The 25380-nt window shown below is 34.4% G+C and overlaps 1 protein-coding gene across 1 annotated transcript in view; it reads left to right on the top strand.

The window, feature by feature from the left end:
• The window catches only part of LOC129738301 (GATA-binding factor C-like), a 578622-nt gene that overhangs the window by 551234 nt on the left and 2008 nt on the right, over window positions 1-25380 (top strand). Inside the window, exon 6 of the mRNA XM_055729485.1 lies at window positions 25121-25304. Within this exon, the coding sequence (XP_055585460.1) occupies window positions 25121-25304 (184 nt within the window). The remainder of the gene's footprint in view (window positions 1-25120; window positions 25305-25380) is intronic.

Here is a 25380-nt window from a genome sequence, read left to right as displayed (position 1 = left end):
AGTTAAAGAGTTTTTCTTTTATTATAATTTCACATCACATTTTTTTTTTTAAATAATAACAATTTTTTTATTCATTTCAATTTCTTTTGTGAGGGCTGCGTGCGCGTGAATGTGGTCAATGTATTGATTGCTGTTATTGTTAGAAAATCAATGCGTTACTGAAGGACAGTCAGCTAGTAGTTATAAAATAGACATTAAGTTTGCTTCAAAAATATGCATTGAATTTTAAATAATGAAGATATGTGTGAACAGTCCAAATGTCCAGGTTACAGGAAATTGGAAATCGTTAATTGTTGTAAGCTTACTATTAATTTTTTTTATTGGTATCATTTTTCTAGCTTCCGTTGTTTTTTGGTAATCAAAAACGTAATCTGTTAATTATTTAATGTTTATAGCAAGGAGTACGTGAGCTTGTCAGTTACAAACTAAAGTTCAGGTTAAGGATATGGTTAGTTAATTATTATCAAGTCAAAGTTGGGGGTGAGAACAGTGAGATAAGCGCAGTGCAGTTGGTTGAAAGGTAGGACGAAAAAATATGTACAAATGTGTGACTTTCTATTCATTATATATTTGAAATAGCTTGACTCTATTCTTGGGGATGAGAGGGGGTAGGACAGGGCATCAAACGAGCGGAAAACTGATATACAATGGATTGTGGGTTTAAGCCAGCCAATGAACAATACTTGAATGTGCGATCGAGACTTTCCGTACCGACTCGGGTCGAAAGACCTACCAGCCACTGGTGGGTCAAACATACATACATACATACATACATACTTTTACATTTAATAGAAAAGTCCAAATTCTCAAAACATATATGGAAAATGGCCAAACACATCAATTTATAAGCGGGTATAAAGGGCCAAAGGGTATAAGCTTTTATGCACTTATATCCCTTTGATCCCAACGGCCTCAAATGACAAAATTAAAGCTTCAATCTTAGATTTTTTAAGAATGAACAAAACATGACAACAAACATACAAGAGAATATATGTCCTGTTGAAAGATGAAAAATCAGTTAGAGGGAATTACCCTAGGAACTTTGTTTTTATGTATTTGTTGAATTAAATTCCAAACACCTTATGGCGTGCTCCGTAAACCCAGAGTTAAAATCACTTGAAAATTTTGATTTCAGCATTTAAAATGAACTTTGTAATGGACTTCCTGCCAAGTATTCTAGATATGTATAAACAAGTTTGTTGAACTAGATACAAGTAAACAAAATGGGTTTGGCTCCTTAAACCCTAAAAAATAAATAGTTTACGAATAAAGAATTGGAAAAGTAGGAAAAATTAATCTCATTTGAAAATGTCGCTCACTGTTCTAATATTTTGTACTAGTAACTGCACTGAAACAAAGGCTCACCAGGAAATTGCTCGCATATCTCAGTGACCTGCTGCTGCCACGAATAAATTATCCACCCGGTGATGTATGAATGTATGCCGTCCATCCGGGGACACACTGTTTTGTAGCTGCTGCAACTTCCGAAGGAAGTTAATCGGAAGCTGCACTCACATCCGGTTTGCTGGGCCATCATGGGCGAGTCCATCCATGGTGGAAACTCACGAATGATTAGACAGTTAATAAATTCTTGCTCACCCACCGCGCGTAACGCGTTTGCTCATGAATCAGCAACGCAGTCCCATCTGCTGCGCCGCGAGCGCAATAAATTTCATGCCTTACACGCTCTAGCTTCCGAATTGCCTACATAGGAATCACACACGCGTATCCACGCCGTCCTTCCGACCGAATAGATCCGTCAGGAAATCCCTAAAACGACGATGAATCTTCAGCTGCAGCGGTTGTAAATGTTGGTTATGAGAAATCGGTTGCCGGCAAACGACAACGTCCTCCTGCCTGGGGTTGAGATCGTAAGTCTTAGAGGGAATAGTGAAAGCGGACTTCCGGAGTCCAGCAAGCATCTTCCTATACGACGCGGCGGGTGAACGGAATTGGTACTTCAAATACTAGTAAATTTCGAGAAAGGAAGGAAGCCGGCTCGGTTATTCAGCTTACGATTAAAAAAGCCAATTTTCCGGTGAGTGACAATCTTTGGAATGCGGTTGTGACATAACTTTATAGGAAAGAACTTTTTTAAACATTAATAAAGAATTTTGTTTGTTTCTATTTATTGGAAAATATGCTAGTTAACTCGTGTTGGGAAAAAGTGGTAGAAGTTTTGGCACTTTTAGCACATTTTGAAAACTTTATCATGCAAAAACATTTTCAAGTTCTGCAGCCTTCAAGTTTTTTTTTAACAACACGCATGCTGAGATGCGAAAGTAGCAGTATTTCTATCACATACGGCTGAAATAGAAACGGTGCTGTAGAAAAATTCAACGCTCAAAGATCTTGAAAACATTTTTACATGGTAAAGTTTTGCTGCAACGAGTGTTAAAATTTCTACCACTTCTTTCCAACACAAGTAAACTTGTTCTAAGAAAGTATGTCGTATTCATTATACTGCACAGCGTCTTTATTAAAGCATCCAAGTAGCTCGATTCTATTCGGTAGCATGTAGTCAACGGCTCTTCGTTTATAAATAAACAGTGCCATAATTTTTGCCAAATTAATTTCATCGCACATCAATTCCCGATCGTTATAATGCTCAGTCACGTCAAAAGGTTATCAAGCACGCTAAACAACCGGCCACTTCCTCCCCGAGTCAGAGTCGGAACGTATTAAATCCTCATTTATTCAAACTCACCAGCGCAGAAAACCAGAGAAAGGACACCCCGATATCGTTGGCATCTTTATAACAAGGGCAAAAAACAGGCCCTAAACCCATCTCCCAGCAGTCTCGCGCAACAAAACCGAATGAAGAATGGCCGAAGCACCCCTCTCTTTGACATACAAATCTGTGTATAAATTTACCACCAGCTTATCAGCACGCAGCATCTTGCGATATTCCTACGTATATTGGCAGCAGCCACAAGCGGCAATAGCCGTCCGTCATCTTGGCAATTGTTTTGATAAACAATAAAAGAAAAGTGCGTCTCCGAACACCCTCTTACACACACACATGCACACAATCAAACTAGCCGCAAGATAAGACATTTTTCTCACCCTCACTCGAGGGAGGCACAAAAGATCTCCGCTTTTTTTTACTATTTTAGGAACCGCTCGATGATGGTGCGTGTGCATTTGCTGTGCGAGCTTGTTTGTGCCCCCGATTGTTCTGATGGGTGGGTGGGGTGGTTTATGAATTTTTCATTGAACATTTCCCCGTTTCTCGTCTGCGGCTCTCCCCTACGGGCTACTTCGAGCAACCGACACTTTGGCTTGACTTATGTGCTTTTAGTGGGGTGGAAATAAAGATGAAGAATCATCTCTTCCACCCACCAAGGGACCGTTTTTTTTCTCCACCCCGTTTGATGGTTGAGCGAAAATCGTTTAACTTTTATTTGGTGTTCTTTCGGTGCAAGACTGTGAGCATCAATTGCCGATTTGCTTTTCGGATTTGGTAGTACATACTCGGTCCAATTTTTGACAGGTGTACCCTATGAATGTCAACATGAACATAAATGTAGTTGCATCATTCAGTTCACATTTGACTAAAGGCTGAAACACAATACAGCGTCGATCGTCGCGTCGCGTCAGCTGTCAACGCCGACGTTTAGTTCTAAAACGCTGACGCGACGCACACGACGATTTTGGGATCACAATACAGCGTCGAGAATCATAGCAACCAAAACGTTTGTTTTGATTTGTTGCTTTCGATCAGCAATGTAAAGTATTTTTTAAGGCAGAGATGGACTTCGTTTAATCATCTCTCAGCGGATTAGAAGCCAACTCATCAACTTCACAACTGCGGAATTGGCACCTCCCAGCCTAGGATCCTGCCAGTAGTGCCAGTAAGTCAATCCTCCAACCGGAAGTAGATCGACAGGCTGCACAGAGTAATTTCAAAATGCATATGATAGAGGAGGAATGCGTTTGATTGCCTCCCAGCGGAGAAGGATTCAATTCATTGCAACAAGTGTCGTTGGTCCGTTGGCGGTACTAGCAACGCCTTCCAGCGCTGGAGCCTTAAATGTAGCCAGAAATGCTTCTCTGGTCAGCCACCAACCAATTCTCCCGCCGGTAGAGGATCCAATGGATGGCAATTAAAATGATTGTGACCCAATACTTTCGAGTTTTCAATTTTTGCATAAATAAAACAAACATAAATTAAATAAGAAGGTGTGATAATTTATTTTGAAATTTGTGTATTGATTTTATTACGATAATATTGATTTGTTTTAATAGTAAAAAAATGGAATGTAGAAATATGAACAAAATAAAATTCGTGCTGTTTTTTTTTGCTCCTCGTAAAGCACGATTTAATTTATTTTAAACGCACTGATTTTATTTGTATCGAGTTTTGATTTAACGAAGAACTTTTTAGAATATTGATGAAAACACTTCCTAAAAATTATCATTGACGCGCTACAATTTTGAATTTTTTCAAAAACAGAGCGTCGACGTTGGAGAACGCTGCTGTTTAGAACAAGTTTTGCGTTTTAGTACTATGCCTACGCTGACGCGACGCATAATTGTGGGGGTTCATACGAAAAAATATATCCCCAAAATGAAATGTCAACGCGACGCTGACACGACGCGACGCACGACGGGCTATTGTGCGGTCGCCTTAAGTCTACTAGAGAAATCAAACAGTTTTGCTTGAGTGTCTCGTGCATATGTCACGTCATGAAAGAATTCTATGATAATTCAAAGTAAAAAAAAAAACTTTCAAATATTCAAACATTCATTCGGCGGAAGACCATTCGGTCGATGGACGCCGGAAAGAATGGGTTATCATGATGATTGATTCTCGACCATTTGTATTTAAAAAAATCAACTATATTTTTATGATTGGTTTTATACATTCAACTAAAGTTATGATAGGTACAACTACAATTATATGATTGATTCAATCACGAATATAATAAATTCAACCATATTATACTGATTGATGTTGGGCCTTCGACTTAACTTATATATTGTAGATTCAACTATAGCACTATGGTTGATTTAACTATAATTATGATTGAATAAATTATACTTCTATGATTGATTTTATGTGTTCAACTGTATAATTACAGTTGTTTTTTTGTTTTTTCAGCATTTTTTTTTTAATTTTGGTTGGATACACATTTTGTTTATTGGTTATTAGCTGAAGGCACACAAAAGATCATGGTTAGAAAGAATAATACGAATTTTGTTAGCAATCCACACATCAACGGTTTTGGCATTGTCAAGCCATTTCTGCTATCCGACGAAACGCCATTCGGTGCCACCAACCGGGATGATTAAGGATTAGTCAAGCGGCATCTATCTTTTCGTTTAGAATTGAGGTGCTGCCACATCTGGCTGGAATTGAAAAAGAGGGAGTAAATTTTTTTTTCACAAGTTTAAACAAATGTATGCTATTTAATTATACTTTTGCTAATTACATTCTGTTTTTGCAATTGGTAAACACCAGCTGCCTGCTGCTGACACACTTATTACGATTGTGTAAACACATTTAATTTTTGGATGTGTTTGTTTTATTTAAGTATCACGCAATCAATCATAAAAATATAGTTGAATTTACTATATTTATAGTTCAATACCTAGAATCAATCATACATTTGTAGTTAAATTTATCATATTTACAGTTGAAACAATTAAACCATTACAATTGAATCTATCATTTATTTAAAATCAATAAATTGTGTGAACATACTTTCATTATAAAAATTGTTCGATATCTTTACAATGAAAGCTTTCGTTATATGATTTTAATCGACGTAATTTTTATGATTATGATTTTAATGGCATGTGCGGCGGAATGAAAACTAGAGAGAATTTATTTTATAGAAATTTGAAAGAAAGGTGGATAGACAGGCATTAGTGCGCCAATAGGAGAAAGCTTGATAGATGTTGAAATTTTAGGCTAGAGGGCATGTTGATGAAAAGCTCCCATGAATTGTCCCGCCTTTGCTCTACACTAGCTAACTATACATGGGAAACTCAGAAAGAGAATTCCCATGTATAGCGAGCCCAGTGGTTTGAGAGCGTGTTTTTACGCACACTTCAAACGAGCAAAAACGTAACAACCCATGGGCCTACTGCGCTTTCCTTATGCGAGAACAGTTCTAGCGACGTTTCACATCACATGTTTTTCAATGATTGTTTTGAAATCTGATATTAAGTACTCGATTTTATTTGCTTTTCTCCCTAGCGATGTGAGGAGGGTCCACGAACTGCCATAACAACATATTTCGTTATCAAATAACATCACATTTCACATATGGCTCTATTTGCTTGATAAGTTTTCAAGCTTTACATACTTTCCTTTTCCCTGTTTCTCCTCTGAAAAAAGGAGGGGTCATGGATCTTAAAAAAAACTCTTATGTAAAATATGGTTTCTATTCCTTGAAAAGTTTTTTAAATCATGCTATAAAAGCTCCCCCATTCCTGGCTCTGTACTGTATGGAATTTTATTTTTCAAAAATAGAAGGTGAAAAGGGTTTTCTAATTACCATAGAATCATTTCTCGTATTCTTATACTTTCCCCTGCATAATTTGGTAAAATTTATTTGATGAGCTCTTGAATTTGTCAAAACAAACGTACGGCTCCTCTCTTCTCTTTCCATCCCGTGAGGGGAACCAAATCATCAAGAATTCATCATCTTGAATATAAATACTCTTCCCAATTTGTTACCATTTGCTGGATTAGCAATCGAGTTTTAAAAAAAAAATGTATGAGAGCTCCCCTTCCCCCTCCCTATCGAATCAGTGAAAGGAGGTAGAAGCTTTAAACAATCATAGAAAAAAATCTACTCAAACACCGTTTGCTATTAAATTTGAATAATAAGTTCTCGAGTGATCCAAAAATTGTATTAAAACCTCCCTCCTCTTTCCCCTCTTCCCGTTGGAGAGAGTGAGGGGTCTCTAAACATAAAAGTAACATATCTCGTACTTGAATATACTTCCCTGTTAAATATTGTTTTTTTTTTTGGTTCGATTAGTTCTCGAGTAATGCATAACACTGTAAGGGAGAACCTTTTTTCACATCTTTTCCCCCAGTGAAAGGCCCATCTGCCTCAAACATAGTAGAAACTTGACTCGTAACCTTATACCTTGCGATGTATTTCGATGTAATTCATCCTTTCATGAAAAACATTTTTTACATCCACCATTTTTTAGGAAGCTTGAATAGATTTGGCGCTATATTTTTTCTTCAAAAGATGAAACTGTTTTTTATCTTTCCTATCTCCTATCTAATGAAAATCTCTGTTGGAGATTATCCCACTTTTCAAGATGCATAATCTTCTTGTGCACTGGTTTGTTTTAATTTTATTTATTCAGAAATTTCTAAAAAGACTTTCGAACTTTGTTGAATCATGATAAAAACTTACTTTGCATGTTTTCAATTGTATGTTTGAATTTTTTCGCTTTTATACACTGTTTTATAATTAGTTTACCTTAAATGTTGATAGCTCACTAATAGTTTTTTGAAGTTATCGAAAACAGATAATCTCTGAACCGAAGTCACCAAATCTATTCTTAGGCACAAACATCCCATTAATTATTTTGAAGAGTAATCAATGTTAAATTCTAAGCTATCATTTGTTTGAATTTGCAGTACGAAACAGATTTACAACAAATTTTCTCAAAATTGGATGGTTAAAAACATAAGTGGTACTATTCTTATTTCGCCCATTTTCATATTTTGGTCCTCAACACCAATTGCTTCATCCAAAAAAGAAGCTTACGCTTGATTGATCCGTTGAACTGTTTAAAACAAATTGTAGAAAAACATTTTGATGAATTTCAACTATTCATATTTTAGCAAGCAAAACACATAGTGGTACAGTTTTTGATTCGCTCACTGTAGTAAAATCAAACACCGAATCTATCTACATACTCTTCCGGTGATACCAGCACTGGTGCTCTTTGTAATGACGATCTCGACTAAACCTGACCAGTGGTGGGATCTAGGGTAGTTATTCGCAGATTTAGCAGAGTGTTGTTTACAGTTCGATTTAGAAAAACTATGCTGGGGAACTGAGTGTTACTTCGCATAATCGTCCATCTTCCCGGCCATGAAAAGGCCATAGCTTAAATCCGTGTTGCTGCTGAAACTCGTCTGTTCCCCAGTGTTTGGCCAATGCTAAACAAATCCGGCATGGTACCTCACATCCAATCCACAATCTGCCCAAAACGATTTCCGCGAGTTTTTTTTTTTTTTAATTCTCAAAAGCGTTACCAAGAACCTTGAATTTAGTACGGGTGGTTTGAATTTCAGCAGGTTCAACTACATTTATTAAATTTTGTATTACTGCCAGGAGTCAGGGTTCACAACATGAGAGAAGTAGGCGATGGTTTGTTGGTATCGCACGTGTTTTTTTTCGCTCCGTCGCGATGAAAATTAAATTTTTGAAGTTTAGCAAGTTTTTTATTGTAAAATTGCGATTTTAGTTGTGCCCGACCCAATTCTTCGTTGATTTCGTCCACCTCCAGCAAGTTGAATGATTCGCTACAAGAGCAAACACACTTGCTACTTCAACTATTGGTGAGTTCGTTCCATTATTCTTCTCATTAATTTTTTCTGAACTGAATTTTCAGGAGCATTTATCAAACATTTTATAATCATGGAAACGTATGGTACTGTTGTCCACCTTTTTTCCTCCCTATGTTCCAGTTGACTCTGCGTCCAATACTACACAGTGGGCCCGGCCGAGTTAAGACGAGTAGTAAATGTACTTTTAATACTCACCGGGATGCTGACAAGATCTGGCAGTGTATGTATCATAAGCATAAGCAACGTCAGGGCTTTCAACATGACAATGATTTCAATACATACAAAATGTGCATACATTTATCAAACACATATGTATTTATTGAAAAATTCGATAAAATACAGTGTCGGACAATAGAATAGGACCGCTCTAATGCAAAATATTGAAATCACCTTTAAACTGCCAATTCAAATATAATAATATGCGACACCTTATTGTAGTATGCCAACTTTGTATACTGCACGTTTGTTGCAATCAAAGCAACCCGTTTGTTCTACTCGACCAGAAAGCTGTCAGAGGGTGAAAAAAGTCGCGTCATAAAATAAGACCAGCTCATCGGTTCGGCTGTTGCGGCATTTTCAGCGCTCTAGATTTGAAGAAAAGGTGTTGTTTTCGGTGTTGTTTGTCCATTTTCGTGTCCTGGTAAGTATTTCCCATAAAATTAATCATGTAAATCATGAAAACAAACAAAAAATAAAGATTTCCTTCCTCCTACTCTGTTTTCAGCAAAAAAGCGATATGTCAGGCACAGCACTGCACGGAGGTTGAACTTATCTGTGAGTTCCCGGACGGTTCAGCGACGGTTGGCGGAGAAGGGACTAGGAGGAAAAAGTCCCCGGAAGGTGCCGATGCTGACGCCGAAGCACTTGAAGGCGCGGCTGAAGTATGCGAAGGACCACTTCGATTGGGTCGATCCGAAAAAGGAGAAACTATGGAGAAATGTGCTGTGGTCGGATGATACCAAAGTGAACCTCATCGGCTCGGACGGAAAGAGTTGGGTCCATCGCCCACTCGGCTGTGCGTAGCATCATGGTGTGGGGGTGCTTTTCTTGGTACGGGGTCCCTTGTACCAAGAAAAGAAGAAACATAATCGACCGGATTATGGACCAGCATCTCTACGCCCAGATACTTCGGGAAGTAATGCTGCCACACGCCGAGTAGAAGATGACCCTAAAGTGGCAGTTCCAGCAGGACAACGACCCCAAACATACCGCTAAAACGGTTAAAAAGTGGTTCCAGGATAATACGGTAAACGTTATGGAGTGGCCAGCACAGTCCCCTGATCTCAATCCCATAGAGAACCTATGGGAAATAGTTAAACGTAAGGTGTACACCGAAAAATCAAAAAACAAACAGCAGCTGTGGGAGAGAATCCAGGCGGTGTGGTACGCTATCTCGGTGAGAACGTGCCAAAAGCTGGTGGAGTCGATGCCGAACCGGGTGCGAGAAGTGATGCGTAATAAGGGTTATACCACCAAGTACTAACCCTGCAAATCGATCACGGTATGAATTTCCTTTTTTTTAATTTTTTTTACCATGAATTCTAAAGCGGTCCTATTTTATGTCGCGTTATTTTAGTCAGTAAGTATGCTTAAATCGCATTTTTAAATAAAGGAAAATTGTTTTAACTACGGATGATTTTGATTTCTTCGAAGAATGGAATTCACAGTTTGTAAATGGTTTGATGCTTTTTAAATGGACATTTTTTTCTCAAAGTTTTGTCTCTTTCTGTTTTGGATTGAGCTGTGGTCCTATTCTATTGTCCGACACTGTAAGTATTTTTCTGAATAGGCGCATATAACTCATCAGTCAGCTAGTCAGTCCTTTACTACGTACCTAATCAGAAAACATCATCATAGTCACTCTATCCGAAAGTATGATTTACAACCGATAGCCGGAGCGACGAGCCTTTGATTTACTATCGGAAGTATCGGCTATTGACAATTTGATAACTCTATTCGGCTACCCGAGCTGCTTTTTCTCACGTACTTCAAGTTCAAAACGGGCCCAACATGGACGGATAGGTAACTATGGCTAAGGCGTGACTAATTCACTCGGACGGGTGACACCAAGCCAAGTCAAAAGCGCTCCAGAGAAGGAACCGCAACCGCCAAACGACGATTCAATTACAATCACACCACGATAATCCGCTTTGGGTACGATTGGGTGAGGGAGGACGGAGTCGGAAGACCGAGCTGAGGACGCGGAACAGAAGCGAGGAAGTGCCATTTATTGCCCCTCATTTATAGTGGACATGTCCCGTAATAATCGATTGCGATCCGGGAATGTGTACACATCGATTCTAAACCCTGAGTGGAAGGCACATACTTCGGTAATCGACTGCGAGACATCTCTTTAGGTTGATACGTGCACGTACGAAGTCGCTATTAAACACTTTCGATAAGGTGCTACAATCGGATTTACGCAGCGTTTTGCACCTTCTCTCGTCCTCTCGGTTCCTCCTTCACTCATCCGTTGGTAATTGATCGGGTGTAAAATAATTCCCCTTCCTCTTGCCTTCTAAGCTGGACGCAGCCTTTTGATTGACTTATGAGGTGTTAAGCTGATTGAATCGATTATCAGTTTGCAGTCCCAGTCAGCCTTAATCTTTCAGGTGACAACTGTCGAAACGGCAATTAGAATAGATGACTTGTCAAATCCGATCAGCCTCGATTGACCGCAACAGCTTAAGCCGGACTGTAGTTTCGCGGCGCGGTACAAAGGTAGAGAAACCTACTTAAGAAAAATCGGCGCATTCAAAAATGTTATCTCACCATCAATCTACACCAGTTTGAAGAACCAGTAGCGGCTTCTGTAGGAAAAAATACTTAAGTAGGGTAAATGTACCTAAGACAACGGCTTAAGGAAGCTGTTTTCATTTATTCAATAGAAATGCCTTCCATGTTGATTTGAAACTGATATTTATTCATTGAACTATATTTCGAATACTGTTTTATGAAACTATGTAGGAAATAGATCAATCAATTACGTACTTTCGAGTCAATTTATGATTTATTTTTCTCATTGAAGTTCCTCCATTGTCGTACCAGGTCCCTAATTCCGTCGTACAAGGAGACCGGAGTTGTCTCAATTTATTCCACCCTCTTCAGAAATACATTTATTATTTTGCGGTTGCGGTTCATGCAATTAGCATCAGCTTACATCGAACGGATCAACCGCGCAGGATAAGAGCAGAAGTTCTCTCGAGTAACCAGTCGCAATAAGCTATGAAACTAGGATAGCTTTATTCTAAACAGGTCTACCATTGCTTGGCTAATGCATCTGCAGGCAGCAAAGTATTATACCTTCTATTCAATTCTACCGAAATTGTCTCGAACTATTCCTCCCTCATGAGGGAAAGATTTGAAATTTTGCGGTTGCGGTTCATACAAATGCGATTATTTACTTCGCACGGATCAACCGCGCAGGATAACTGCAAAGTTCAAATGAGATCTAAGTCGCAATAAAATGGACTTGCCAAGAAATCCCAAGGTAGCGTTTTTGTAGCTAGGTACCATTACTTGGCTAAGGAAATTGCAGGCAGCACAATATTAGACCTTACATATTGAATCCACCCTGCAAATGTATTTTGTACCAACACACTCTCCTACGGACAAGGCTGCCATGATCCAGGATTTGTCTGTAAAATAAGATTTTATAACATTCATACAGACACTTAACACAAATTACAATGCACAAATTTACACAGAAACTGCACATATTTAAAGAACATCAATATTTTTAATAGAAATATATGTTTTTCTTCGTAATGAGACTGAATAGTAAGACATTTGAGGAGAGGCAGAATCACATTTGCGTTTTGTCAATATGTGTATTCTTAAACGTGTGGGAACCCTGGCGAAGGATATCGAAACAAAGCAACACCGAGTTGATGCGTGTAATGCGCATTAGACTGGTTCAGCTCATCTATTCGAGTTTTTCTTACGAGCCATAAAAGTTTTTGCAAAAATGTTTTTTTTTTCGGAAATTGACGCTTCGTTATTCTAACATTTTGTTGTTTGGGTTCAAATTTTTGGGAAATGACGTAGAGTAATCCAACTGAAATTAAACTTTTAGACTTTTTTCATTCGAATTGTAATATGTCAAAAACGACAAAACATCTTTTGATGAAAATTCACTGAGAATTTAGAAAAATGCAGCAAACATGAGTCAAGTATTAAAACTTATATGGTAGAAATCAGAATATAAGCGGGTTTGATTTCGTTGAATTTTGAACGACTATATGTACAAAAAATCATATCTGCCGATTTTTCATCCAAACTTGTATTGAGATCCAAACCAGAGACTCATGAACTCTTATTTCAAAGTTAAAATGATCCATTCATCCAAATTCTCTTGACATTTTGACCTTCAACGGGAGTTTTTTGCATCGTTTTTCCATGCATCGTAAAGATTCAATAAAAATCGAGGTTTTCGGTACAGGAAATGAAATTTTTTTCCTCGAGTTGATCCCCATTTAGAGAATTTCTGAAAACTGGAGAAGTTTTAGTTTTAGTTTTCAAGGATCTCTCAGTGACCATTCTGTAGAGCAAAGCGTTTGGTCGTATGTGAGATATTGCAGTTTGAATGCAAGAAGTTTAAAAAGTCTAATTTTCAAATAATTGATGTATCTCATGTTTCAAACACTTGAGAAAGGTTTAGTGTCATCAGATACCACGTGGGCAGAAAAATGAGATTTTTAACCCCCTACCTCCCTCCCCTCTCCGTGGACAAGCGTGGACATTTGGCAAACCTCTACCCCCTCTCCCCGGATATCCACGTGGACAGAATTGAATTTTTTTTAAATCTAATTTGACAGTTAGAAAATACCACTTTTTGCCTTTTTGATATTGAAATGGATGATTTAAAAAAAAAAAGAGTTCATCATTTCCTGATACTTATAAAATAATTTTATAAATTTTAAATTTCTAAATCTAAATCATATGTATTTATAACTCGCTTTCAAGTAGCTACTTATTGTTCAAACTTATACTGGAAAGCTTTGAAATATTAAGATATTGATTTAAAAATCTTAATAAATATTCACATTTAGAAAATATTTGAAAATTAAGTTTGTCCACGTGGACATGACCCAAACCCCTACCTCCTCTTCGTGGACAAGCGTGGACATTTCCATACCTCCCTACCCCTCCCTAAGTTGTCCACGTGGTATGTGAATGGCCCTTACTTGGAAATCCATTATGTTCATTCTCTATGAGTGCGACTGTGTTTAGCAAAAAATAGTAAAAATGAACCGGTCTAATTCCAATTCTTGAAAAACGGTTTCCTATTCCCGTCGCAAGATTACGACGAATTATGGGGCCTGAGCGATTCGATTTCAATCGAATATTGACAAATTTATATTGTTCAGATTAGTTTGAAATCATTTTTCTAATTTTATTTCAATACTTTTCTGTCGAATTTTATGATTTTGATCGTTATATGCATTGACAGGAAGCGATAAAACAAAGAAACACGTTGGGGGGATCACTAAGTTCGTTTTACAATATGGCGGAGTGCGTCGATAATTGAATTCACTTCGCGATTTCAATATCAAATAAATTGAGAAAAAGTTTTAAAAGTGACAAATTTTTGATAAAAAATAAATTCACAAGCTTGAGTTTATCATGTGAAGTAGCCAATTAAAGTGGAAAGTGATTTTTCGGCTCTAAAACATGTATTCTTGAATTGCGACGAATCAGAGGGATACGACGGAGGAGGGTACACCTACCCTATCTCTCTTTCTTAAACGGCAAATGGCGCTCCCCTTCAGCCAGTCAGTGGCTTTCACTTGATTCCTTCTCGGTTTCCTGTCGAATATTTAGTTTTTGCGTGTCCCTAGTCACGTTTTTTTCCCTTACAGATCGTTTAAGAAATCTTTCCCCGGAAGACAGATGAAGAACTTAACGCGTTAATTGACGTTTGCTGTTTGCTCGAATCGGACGAGACACACCACCCGCAGCAGCCGACGACTGCAACTGGTCCAGTGAAGTGCAGCAGCAGAGCGAAAAAGAAGCCCAGAGACATCTAACGCATTTATGCCGCACGTGTTACGAAAGTACATACTGCGGCTACTTGAAGATCATGTACCATCGCATTGGTGTAATTTCTGTGCCATTACCCAGGCAGATTAATTGAGGCTGATTGTATTCAGATGACCTCCGGCTCCATCAGTCGGTTTAATTCATGAGATATTTTGTGTTTTAAGCAGGTCCATCTAAAGTGTTATTTGTTTTTTTTTTATTTGGCTGGGTTTATTCAGGTTCCGATCAACAATCGATACTAAAGCATGCTCAGGACTTCTAAAAAGAATAATAAAGTTTATTACTGATGCAAAGTAGTAGAGAGGATCAAAAATTTTTGTGGTTACATTCAGTTTCTGGAGCCACGGCTCAGCCTTTCAAAACCAACTTGAGTCCTTAGACTAAGTTCACTGGTGTTGGGAAAAAGTGTTAGAAATTTTGACACTTGAAGCACATTTTGAAAACTTCACATGCAAAACCACTTTAAAGATCTTCAATTCAGTTCGGCGTTCAGTTCTTTTACAACACGTGTTCTATTTTCGCATGCTGTGATGCAAAAATAGCTCGATTTCCATCCAACCATGAAATAGAAATAGTGCTGTAAAAAAATACAACGCCAAAAGATCATGGAAACATTTTTGCATGCTAAGATTTTCAAAATGTGCAACAAGTGTCAAAATTTCTACCACTTTTTCCCAACACGAGTGAATATGCTCTTACTCATAGTAGTCTACATCAAAGTTGTAAAAATCATCCTATTTAGAGCAAGTTCACTCGTGTTGGAAGAAAGTGGTAGAAATTTTGACACTTGTAGCCAATTTTGAAAATATTACAATGCAAAATATTTTTCAATACCTGCTGCCGTCAAATTTCTTTATCTTCTTTATCATCTGATATAAATGTAACTATTTTTGCTATTTTTCATGCGAAAATAGACACAGTGTTGTAAAAAAAATTGACAGCCGCAGATCTTGAAAAAAAAATTCCATTGTAAATTTTTCAAAATGAGCTTGAAGTGTCATAATTTCTGCCATTTTCTTCCAACACTAGTGAACTTGCTCTTAAAAAAGAGCAAGCTATGATCTGAAAAGTTCTTCAGTGTTACCAAAATTTGGTGACAATCTATCAAGTGGTTTTTGAGATAGCTCTCAAAAAAGAAGTGGCGCCATATTTCTCACTTACACAATTTTTTTCAAATACCAAACGCTTTAGAATATTTTTCCTATTTCATGGAGTCTGTGCTTTAAAATAACCCAGAATATTCGAGAGATTTTTCACATTCAACCAACAAAAAACCAGCAACACCTTTGGCCTATTCAGGTAAATATCAGAAGAAGGGTAGGCTTACGGGGAACGTTATCCAGAAAAACGGGAAAATCGTGCCTAGGCTTTTTACGCAGATTTGATCATATATCTAACTGAAAAACCTGAAACAACCACTTGCTAGATATCTATTAACTGAACGTGGCAAGAGATTTAAAACCCTTTGGCTAACTGGACAAAATCCCGACTTAATACACTTGAGAGTTGATTGTAGCCTTATTTACAGGACTGTTGAATTTTTGACAATTTTATTAAATTTTATTTTTTTTTTTTAATTTCATCAATTATGATTAAGGGACGATTTTGTCCATTTTTGAATTTTCTTTCTCAATTTAATCTCTTTTAAAAATATGAGAAATGGACATATTTGACAAGAATACAAAAGATATAAAAAACTGGCATAAAAACAACTTGACCAAATTAAAAACATAAACATTATTGCCAAAACTCACGAAATTGACTAAATTGAAGAAATGGACAAAATCAACAAAGTGGACAAAATGAGTAAAAAGTTGGCAAAACAAAATTGAAAATTTGAGAAAAATCTCCAAATTAACTAAACTTAAAAATTGAAAAAAATCACAAATTGATAAATTGATAAAATTGATAAAATTGATAAAATTGATAAAATTGATAAAATTGATAAAATTGATAAAATTGATAAAATTGATAAAATTGATAAAATTGATAAAATTGATAAAATTGATAAAATTGATAAAATTGATAAAATTGATAAAATTGATAAAATTGATAAAATTGATAAAATTGATAAAATTGATAAAATTGATAAAATTGATAAAATTGATAAAATTGATAAAATTGATAAAATTGATAAAATTGATAAAATTGATAAAATTGATAAAATTGATAAAATTGATAAAATTGATAAAATTGATAAAATTGATAAAATTGATAAAATTGATAAAATTGATAAAATTGATAAAATTGATGAAATTGATAAAATTGATAAAATTGATAAAATTGATAAAATTGATAAAATTGATAAAATTGATAAAATTGGAAAATTGATAAAATTGATAAAATTGATAAAATTGATAAAATTGATAAAATTAATAAAATTGATAAAATTGATAAAATTGATAAAATTGATAAAATTGATAAAATTGATAAAATTGATAACATAGATTAAAATGACAAAATTGATAAAATTGATAAAATTGATAAAATTGATAAAATTGATAAAATTGATAAAATTGATAAAATTGATAAAATTGATAAAATTGATAAAATTGATAAAATTGATAAAATTGATAAAATTGATAACATAGATTAAAATGACAAAATTGATAAAATTGATAAAATTGATAAAATTGACAAAATTGATAAAATTGATAAAATTGATAAAATTGATAAAATTGATAAATAGATAAAATTGATAAAATTGATAACATTGATTAAAATGACAAAATTGATAAAATTGACAAAATTAAAATAAAGTTGGTTAAATTGACCAAATGAGGAAGAAAAACAAAAAAAAAAAAATAACAAAATTTTAGAAATTGAAAAAAAGTGACTAAACAGACAAGATTGACCAATTTGAAAATTTGAAAAAAATGGTTAATTTGCAAAAATAAAAAAAAATACCGAATTGATAAAATTGTTTAACTTGACGAAATTGATGAAATTAAAAAAATACTGACTAAATTGAAGAAACCGTCAAATTAGTCAACTTTGTAAATTTTGTCAATTTCGTCAACTTTTAAATTTCTGTCAATTTTGCAGTTTTTTTTAAAATTTAGTAAAATTTGACATATCTGTCTTTTTTTACATTTTTACCTTATTTCTCAATTGCAATTTTTGTCATTTTTGTCGTTTTTTATTACTTTTATAATTTTTTTTTTAATTTAAAATTTTTTTCATCCAACGTCCAACGAGTCCAATTGACCGAATCTGTCGATTTTGACAATTTAGTCCACCTTAATTTTTTTTGACGAATACAGACCCCTTTCCTTATAGTTTTCGCTATAACAGGACCAATTTAATTTAGACAAGCACCATCATTATATTTTAACATTCTTTAATGGTGATAAAATACAACAACAAGAAAAAAATTTAAAAAAAAATGAAGTGCTCAAAAATCACCAAAAATTCATTAAATTAAAAAAACAAATACCAACAAAAAACTAAAAATGATTAAGAAAAACGAAATAACGGAGAATGCCATAAATAGCTAATATGACAAAAAAAACAAACATTACTAACAAAACATAAAATATGCTAACATGATGAAAAATTACTGAAAATGGTCAGAAATTGTCTAAAAAGTTCGTTTATGATAATAACAAAAGTTTCTTGTAGTAATAAGAGATGAAAAAAGAAAATTGAGAAAAAAAACCATTCGATTTTAGCAACACAAAATGTACGGGCGTGCTGCCAAAGTCGAACGGTATGACAGTTTTTTTTTTCAATTCGGTAAATTTTAAGCAGTTTTTGATTACATCAGTTTTGTCATTTCTATCATTTTTTATCATTTTTTTTTTCATTTCTGTCATTGTAGTAATTTTTATCAAAATTTTACAAATTTTATCAATTTAAATTTTTTTAATTTTTTTTAAACTCTTTCAATATTGTCAATTCAATCAATTTCGTTACTTTGCAAATTTTGTTAATTTTCTTATTTTCGACTATTAATGAAATTATGTCTATTTTTGTAGTTCCGCCAATTATGTCAAAGTCGTGCATTTTGTAAATTTTGGAAATTTGTTTTGCTTGTCATTTTTGTCAATTTTGGCATATGGTCGGGATTCGACACTTTAACTTTATGTATATACTAATATTCTCATCTTAAGTCAAAATCTGTGATGTTTATGAACCAGAATTGATATTTGTAGAGACATCCGCAGTCTGGAGTCACTAGGCCCTACCCACCCTGGGGATCAACACCACACAACACTACGCCTCACAAGACTGCTACTCGTACTAGGACATCTCGGGATGAGCTGCATCGGCATTCGAGGGCCTAATAGGTTCCAGCTTCTCTATAAGTAGAAGCCGTCCTGTGTAATTACTCCACTAATTTCTGAATAACATGAAAAAAATACATTTTTCCTAATACGATTTTGATACACACGAAAAAAATACGTCCGATTCCGTCAACGCCTACTTCACTCCAATAAATGGGCAATATTAACAGATTGCCAAAAAAGAAAAGGATGGCATGTCTAGAGATTTTATTGAAACAGAGTTACCAGGGAAGCAACAAGATGTGTTAAATGTAACAAACAAAAAATATGGATGAATAAAGCTTGTGAAAATGCATGTATGGCAATCCTTCCCAAGAGAATATAGGTTTAAAAGTTCAAAATACCAGCAAGAATGTAAAACCGATTCAGATTCAAGAATTTGCTTCCAATATTTTGAACTGAAACCTTCAACTATTTTTGTTCAACCTTGTGGGACTTTTTTAAGGTAATCGCGAAGCATTTCCACGAGATCGTTTGGTCGTTAAAGGGATTCTTGAGAAAACATTCCAAGAATCTTACACATCAAGTACATATGTTGATTAAGGCTGCTAAAGGTTTTTTTTTAAAATAATAATGTAGAATTTCTGAACATTTATTTTGCAATAATGCGTAGCAACAACTTCAAAAAATGTCACATGCCTTCCCAACCCTCACTCTATACAAAAATTCTCCTCTATCCCCCGTGGCCCGAGTACAATTTCTCTCAGCCGAGATTGCAATCGGTTACAATTTCTCATTGTAACCTTGCATCCACTCCCCTCCTGGTAGGTAATTGAAACCCATCATCATTACGAACTACCGAACGGCCGACCAACCGGCAAACAACTATAGAGGTCTTATGGTTGGCTGGAAGTCCTCCTGAAATCTGTCAATTGTCAAATGTTTCCAGCCTTTTCCCTGTGTCGTATCGCTGGCACAGCTTATGTATGGATGTAGGAACAACTATATAGGCATGAGGCGCTTCCAGCTTCCGTTCTTCCACACGTCGTCGTCGGTGTTTGGCTAAGGGTTGCGGATCTTATTTTCCTCGTTCTTTCGCTCAGCAACGAGCAGGACCAGCTTTCCTATTGTGCGGAAATTATATACATTTAATCTTTTTTTGTTGCTGCTTCCTCCCGGACAAAAACGCATCGGTAGGTCCTATACGGTTTTGGTTTTTTTTTTTGCTTCCTTCGGTCTTGCTCCTGATCTCCTGCTGTCTGCAGGCGCATTTCGCATCTTTTAAAACGGCTCCTGTCGGTGACATTGCATCGTTGTTGTTGTTGTTGTCGTTGGGTTGACCCTACAGGTATACTCACAATAGCGATACCACTTGAAAGCTGTAATCGAAACCATACACTGCAATTGCCTTGAATGGTTGGCAATTCGAGTATCAATTACCAAACTTCACTACTGCCGAGGTTTTTTTTTCGCTCTTGCTGTTCAGATGCTGTTTATTTTTGCTTATGAAGAAAACATGTACGTAATGTACGAAATAGGTTTCCCCATACTTTCAAAACTATTGAAAAACTTGTCCGGTGACACTGTAGGGAAGATTAATCCTAGTCCTACCTTCAAACTTTTCAAATTGCTACTGTATAATCTCTGGAAAAAAAATTGCATAAAATGCGTACCTTCTATGAGTAGCTCTATTTGAGGCTGAAGTACTCAAAACATTAACGTGTGAGATCGGTTTTCGTCAGATTTATTCATTTCGAAGAGGTCCCTCGTTTTCCAATTGATATTCCGGTTTTAGGATCAGGAAGAGGAAATGAAATTGTTTATTCATTTTAATGCAGTATCGCTATTGATGAAAAGAAGAATGGCACGGGAGAGAAACGAAGAAAGAAAAAAAAAGGTTTCAATAAAAGTGATACATTTACCCACCAGAACGTATAAAACGTATAATGGAAAAAGGTACTTGAAAAGTTCAATCACAAAAGAACCGAATAAGGAAGAACCTTCATTGAGTGATGTAAATTTCGATGCGCCTGAATTGACATTTGAAAGTTGCGCAAACAACGATCCGGTAAAAAATATTTGACAGATGAAATTTTAAGGCTTGAGAATTGTTCGCGTGGAGTGCCTTAAAATTCATGACAAAAAATTACAAAACTTTACACAAAAAAAAAAACATTTCAACTGTTAAAAATATTCATAGTGCTAAAAATGTTAACAATATTGACGATTTCGATACTTTTGACAATTTTGACCATTTTGAAAATTTCGACAATTTTGACAATTTTGACAATTTTGACAATTTTGACAATTTTGACTATTTTGACTATTTTGACTATTTTGACAATTTTGACAATTTTGACAATTTTGACAATTTTGACAATTTTGACAATTTTGACAATTTTGACAATTTTGACAATTTTGACAATTTTGACAATTTTGACAATTTTGACAATTTTGACAATTTTGACAATTTTGACAATTTTGACAATTTAGACAATTTTGACAATTTTGACAATTTTGACAATTTTGACAATTTTGACAATTTTGACAATTTTGACAATTTTGACAATTTTGACAATTTTGACAATTTTGACAATTTTGACAATTTTGACAATTTTGACAATTTTGACAATTTTGACAATTTTGACAATTTTGACAATTTTGACAATTTTGACAATTTTGACAATTTTGACAATTTTGACAATTTTGACAATTTTGACAATTTTGACAATTTTGACAATTTTGACAATTTTGACAAATTTGACAATTTTGACAATTTTGACAATTTTGACAATTTTGACAATTTTGACAATATTGACGATTCTAACAATTTTGACATTTTGACAATTTTGACAATTTTGACAATTTTGACAATTTGACAATTTTGACAATTTTGACAATTTTGACAATTTTGACAATTTGACAATTTTGACAATTTTGACAATTTTGACAATTTTGACAATTTTGACAATTTTGACAATTTTGACAATTTTGACAATTTTGACAATTTTGACAATTTTGACAATTCTGACAATTTTGACAATTTTGACAATTTTGACAATTTTGACAATTTTGACAATTTTGACAATTTTGACAATTTTGACAATTTTGACAATTTTGACAATTTTGACAATTTTGACAATTTTGACAATTTTGACAATTTTGACAATTTTGACAATTTTGACAATTTTGACAATTTTGGCAATTTTGACAATTTTGACAATTTTGACAATTTTGACAATTTTGACAATTTTGACAATTTTGACAATTTTGACAATTTTGACAATTTTGACAATTTTGACAATTTTGACAATTTTGACAATTTTGACAATTTTGACAATTTTGACAATTTTGACAATTTTGACAATTTTGACAATTTTGACAATTTTGACAATTTTGACAATTTTGACAATTTTGACAATTTTGACAATTTTGACAATTTTGACAATTTTGACAATTTTGACAATTTTGACAATTTTGACAATTTTGACAATTTTGACAATTTTGACAATTTTGACAATTTTGACAATTTTGACAATTTTGACAATTTTGACAATTTTGACAATTTTGACAATTTTGACAATTTTGACAATTTTGACAATTTTAACAGTTTTGACAGTTTTGACGATTTTGACAATTTTGACAATTTTGACAATTTTGACAATTTTGACAATTTTGACAATTTTGACAATTTTGACAATTTTGACAATTTTGACAATTTTGACAATTTTGACAATTTTGACAATTTTGACAATTTTGACAATTTTGACAATTTTGACAATTTTGACAATTTTGACAATTTTGACAATTTTGACAATTTTGACAATTTTGACAATTTTGACAATTTTGACAATTTTGACAATTTTGACAATTTTGACAATTTTGACAATTTTGACAAATTTGACAATTTTTTTGTCATTTTTGTCATTTTTGTCATTTTTGTCATTTTTGTCATTTTTGTCATTTTTGTCATTTTTGTCATTTTTGTCATTTTTGTCATTTTTGTCATTTTTGTCATTTTTGTCATTTTTGTCATTTTTGTCATTTTTGTCATTTTTGTCATTTTTGTCATTTTTGTCATTTTTGTCATTTTTGTCATTTTTGTCATTTTTGTCATTTTTGTCATTTTTGTCATTTTTGTCATTTTTGTCATTTTTGTCATTTTTGTCATTTTTGTCATTTTTGTCATTTTTGTCATTTTTGTCATTTTTGTCATTTTTGTCATTTTTGTCATTTTTGTCATTTTTGTCATTTTTGTCATTTTTGTCATTTTTGTCATTTTTGTCATTTTTGTCATTTTTGTCATTTTTGTCATTTTTGTCATTTTTGTCATTTTTGTCATTTTTGTCATTTTTGTCATTTTTGTCATTTTTGTCATTTTTGTCATTTTTGTCATTTTTGTCATTTTTATCATTTTTATCATTTTTGTCATTTTTGTCATTTTTGTCATTTTTGTCATTTTTGTCATTTTTGTCATTTTTGTCATTTTTGTCATTTTTGTCATTTTTGTCATTTTTGTCATTTTTGTCATTTTTGTCATTTTTGTCATTTTTGTCATTTTTGTCATTTTTGTCATTTTTGTCATTTTTGTCATTTTTGTCATTTTTGTCATTTTTGTCATTTTCGTCATTTTTGTCATTTTTGTCATTTTTGTCATTTTTGTCATTTTTGTCATTTTTGTCATTTTTGTCATTTTTGTCATTTTTGTCATTTTTGTCATTTTTGTCATTTTTGTCATTTTTGTCATTTTTGTCATTTTTGTCATTTTTGTCATTTTTGTAATTTTTTTCATTTTTGTCATTTTTGTCATTTTTTTTCATTTTTGTCATTTTTGTCATTTTTGTCATTTTTGTCATTTTTGTCATTTTTGTCATTTTTGTCATTTTTGTCATTTTTGTCATTTTTGTCATTTTTGTCATTTTTGTCATTTTTGTCATTTTTGTCATTTTTGTCATTTTTGTCATTTTTGTCATTTTTGTCATTTTTGTCATTTTTGTCATTTTTGTCATTTTTGTCATTTTTGTCATTTTTGTCATTTTTGTCATTTTTGTCATTTTTGTCATTTTTGTCATTTTTGTCATTTTTGTCATTTTTGTCATTTTTGTCATTTTTGTCATTTTTGTCATTTTTGTCATTTTTGTCATTTTTGTCATTTTTGTCATTTTTGTCATTTTTGTCATTTTTGTCATTTTTGTCATTTTTGTCATTTTTGTCATTTTTGTCATTTTTGTCATTTTTGTCATTTTTGTCATTTTTGTCATTTTTGTCATTTTTGTCACTTTTGTCACTTTTGTCATTTTTGTCATTTTTGTTTTTTTTATGTCTTGTTGGTCACAACTTTGACAAATTTGTCAATATTGACAATATTTACAATTTTGACAATGTTCCAAGTTTTGAGAATTTTGACAATTTTTACAATTATTGAGACAATGTTGACAATTTTGACGATTTCGACAATTTTCAAAATTTCATTTCATTGACAATTTTGACAATTTTTTTCTATATTGACTTTTAAATCAATTCTGATGATTTCGTCTTGAGGTGATAAGAATCTCCGTTTCTTCGAAATCTTTCTTATTGTTGCTAATTAAGCTTTTTTGCATCATTTTGATAGAAGTGTGTTTACATGATGCTGGCTGCGTATCGACGCCGGCCCGACATTTCCGGGAATCCGTCAAAACGATTCCGAAACCGGAGCACCAGCGAGCGGATGGAACGTTTGTTCGCCCATTTGTGGTGAACAAATAGGCCATTTTCCATCGGTGCCGCATTTCATCGGCGCTCGCGGATGACGACGATGATGCTGCTCTCTTGCTGCTAACGCTAAATCGACCGGAACCCATTTCCCATTCATTCTGGAGCAAAACGCTGCGACCCGCTGCCAGCTACGGTTGCCACGTGCTCTGCGCCAACACCGAAGAATCGCCCGTCGTCCATCAGCCGTAAATTAGCTATTTATTTTGTCATTTGTAGCCGCCATTGTTCACTCGACACAACGCCAGTCAGCCGTGTGCGCTACATTGACATTTATGAACTGCCACTGCTGGCCGGGTGACCAAAATGAGGGGAAAATAACGAAATTTATTAGGTATTCAAGTAACAATTCTACCTAATTATTCAAAGGTGAAATTTAAAATTTCAAAAACAAAATTCTGATTCACTATTCAGAGATTTATACTTCAGGCAACACTGACCACCAGACGCCGGTCAACGCGTTTCCTTTTTTCTTACTTGCCAATTTCCGCTTATTTTTGTTTCAATAGATGTATATTTACTTTTCGTGTTTTTTTTTTCGTTCCAGGTAAACCGGCCGCTGACGATGAAGAAGGAGGGTATCCAGACGCGCAACCGGAAGCTGTCGTCCAAATCGAAAAAGAAGAAAGGACTAGCTGGAACGTGTCTTCCGCTCGGGGGGCACCTAAGTGACCTCATGAAACCGCTGGACCACAACAAATCCTTCCACGGCGCTTTCGGTGGGGCAATGGGTGAGTTGCGGTTCAGTTTATTTGGGGGGACATTTGTTTTGACGGATTTTTTTTATTTCGACTCTCAGGGCAACAA

Source organism: Uranotaenia lowii, chromosome 1, assembly GCF_029784155.1.
Source record: "Uranotaenia lowii strain MFRU-FL chromosome 1, ASM2978415v1, whole genome shotgun sequence".
NCBI classification, from domain to species: domain Eukaryota; kingdom Metazoa; phylum Arthropoda; class Insecta; order Diptera; family Culicidae; genus Uranotaenia; species Uranotaenia lowii.
Note: the sequence above shows the minus strand (reverse complement) of the source record. Positions and strands in the feature narration are given on the sequence as shown.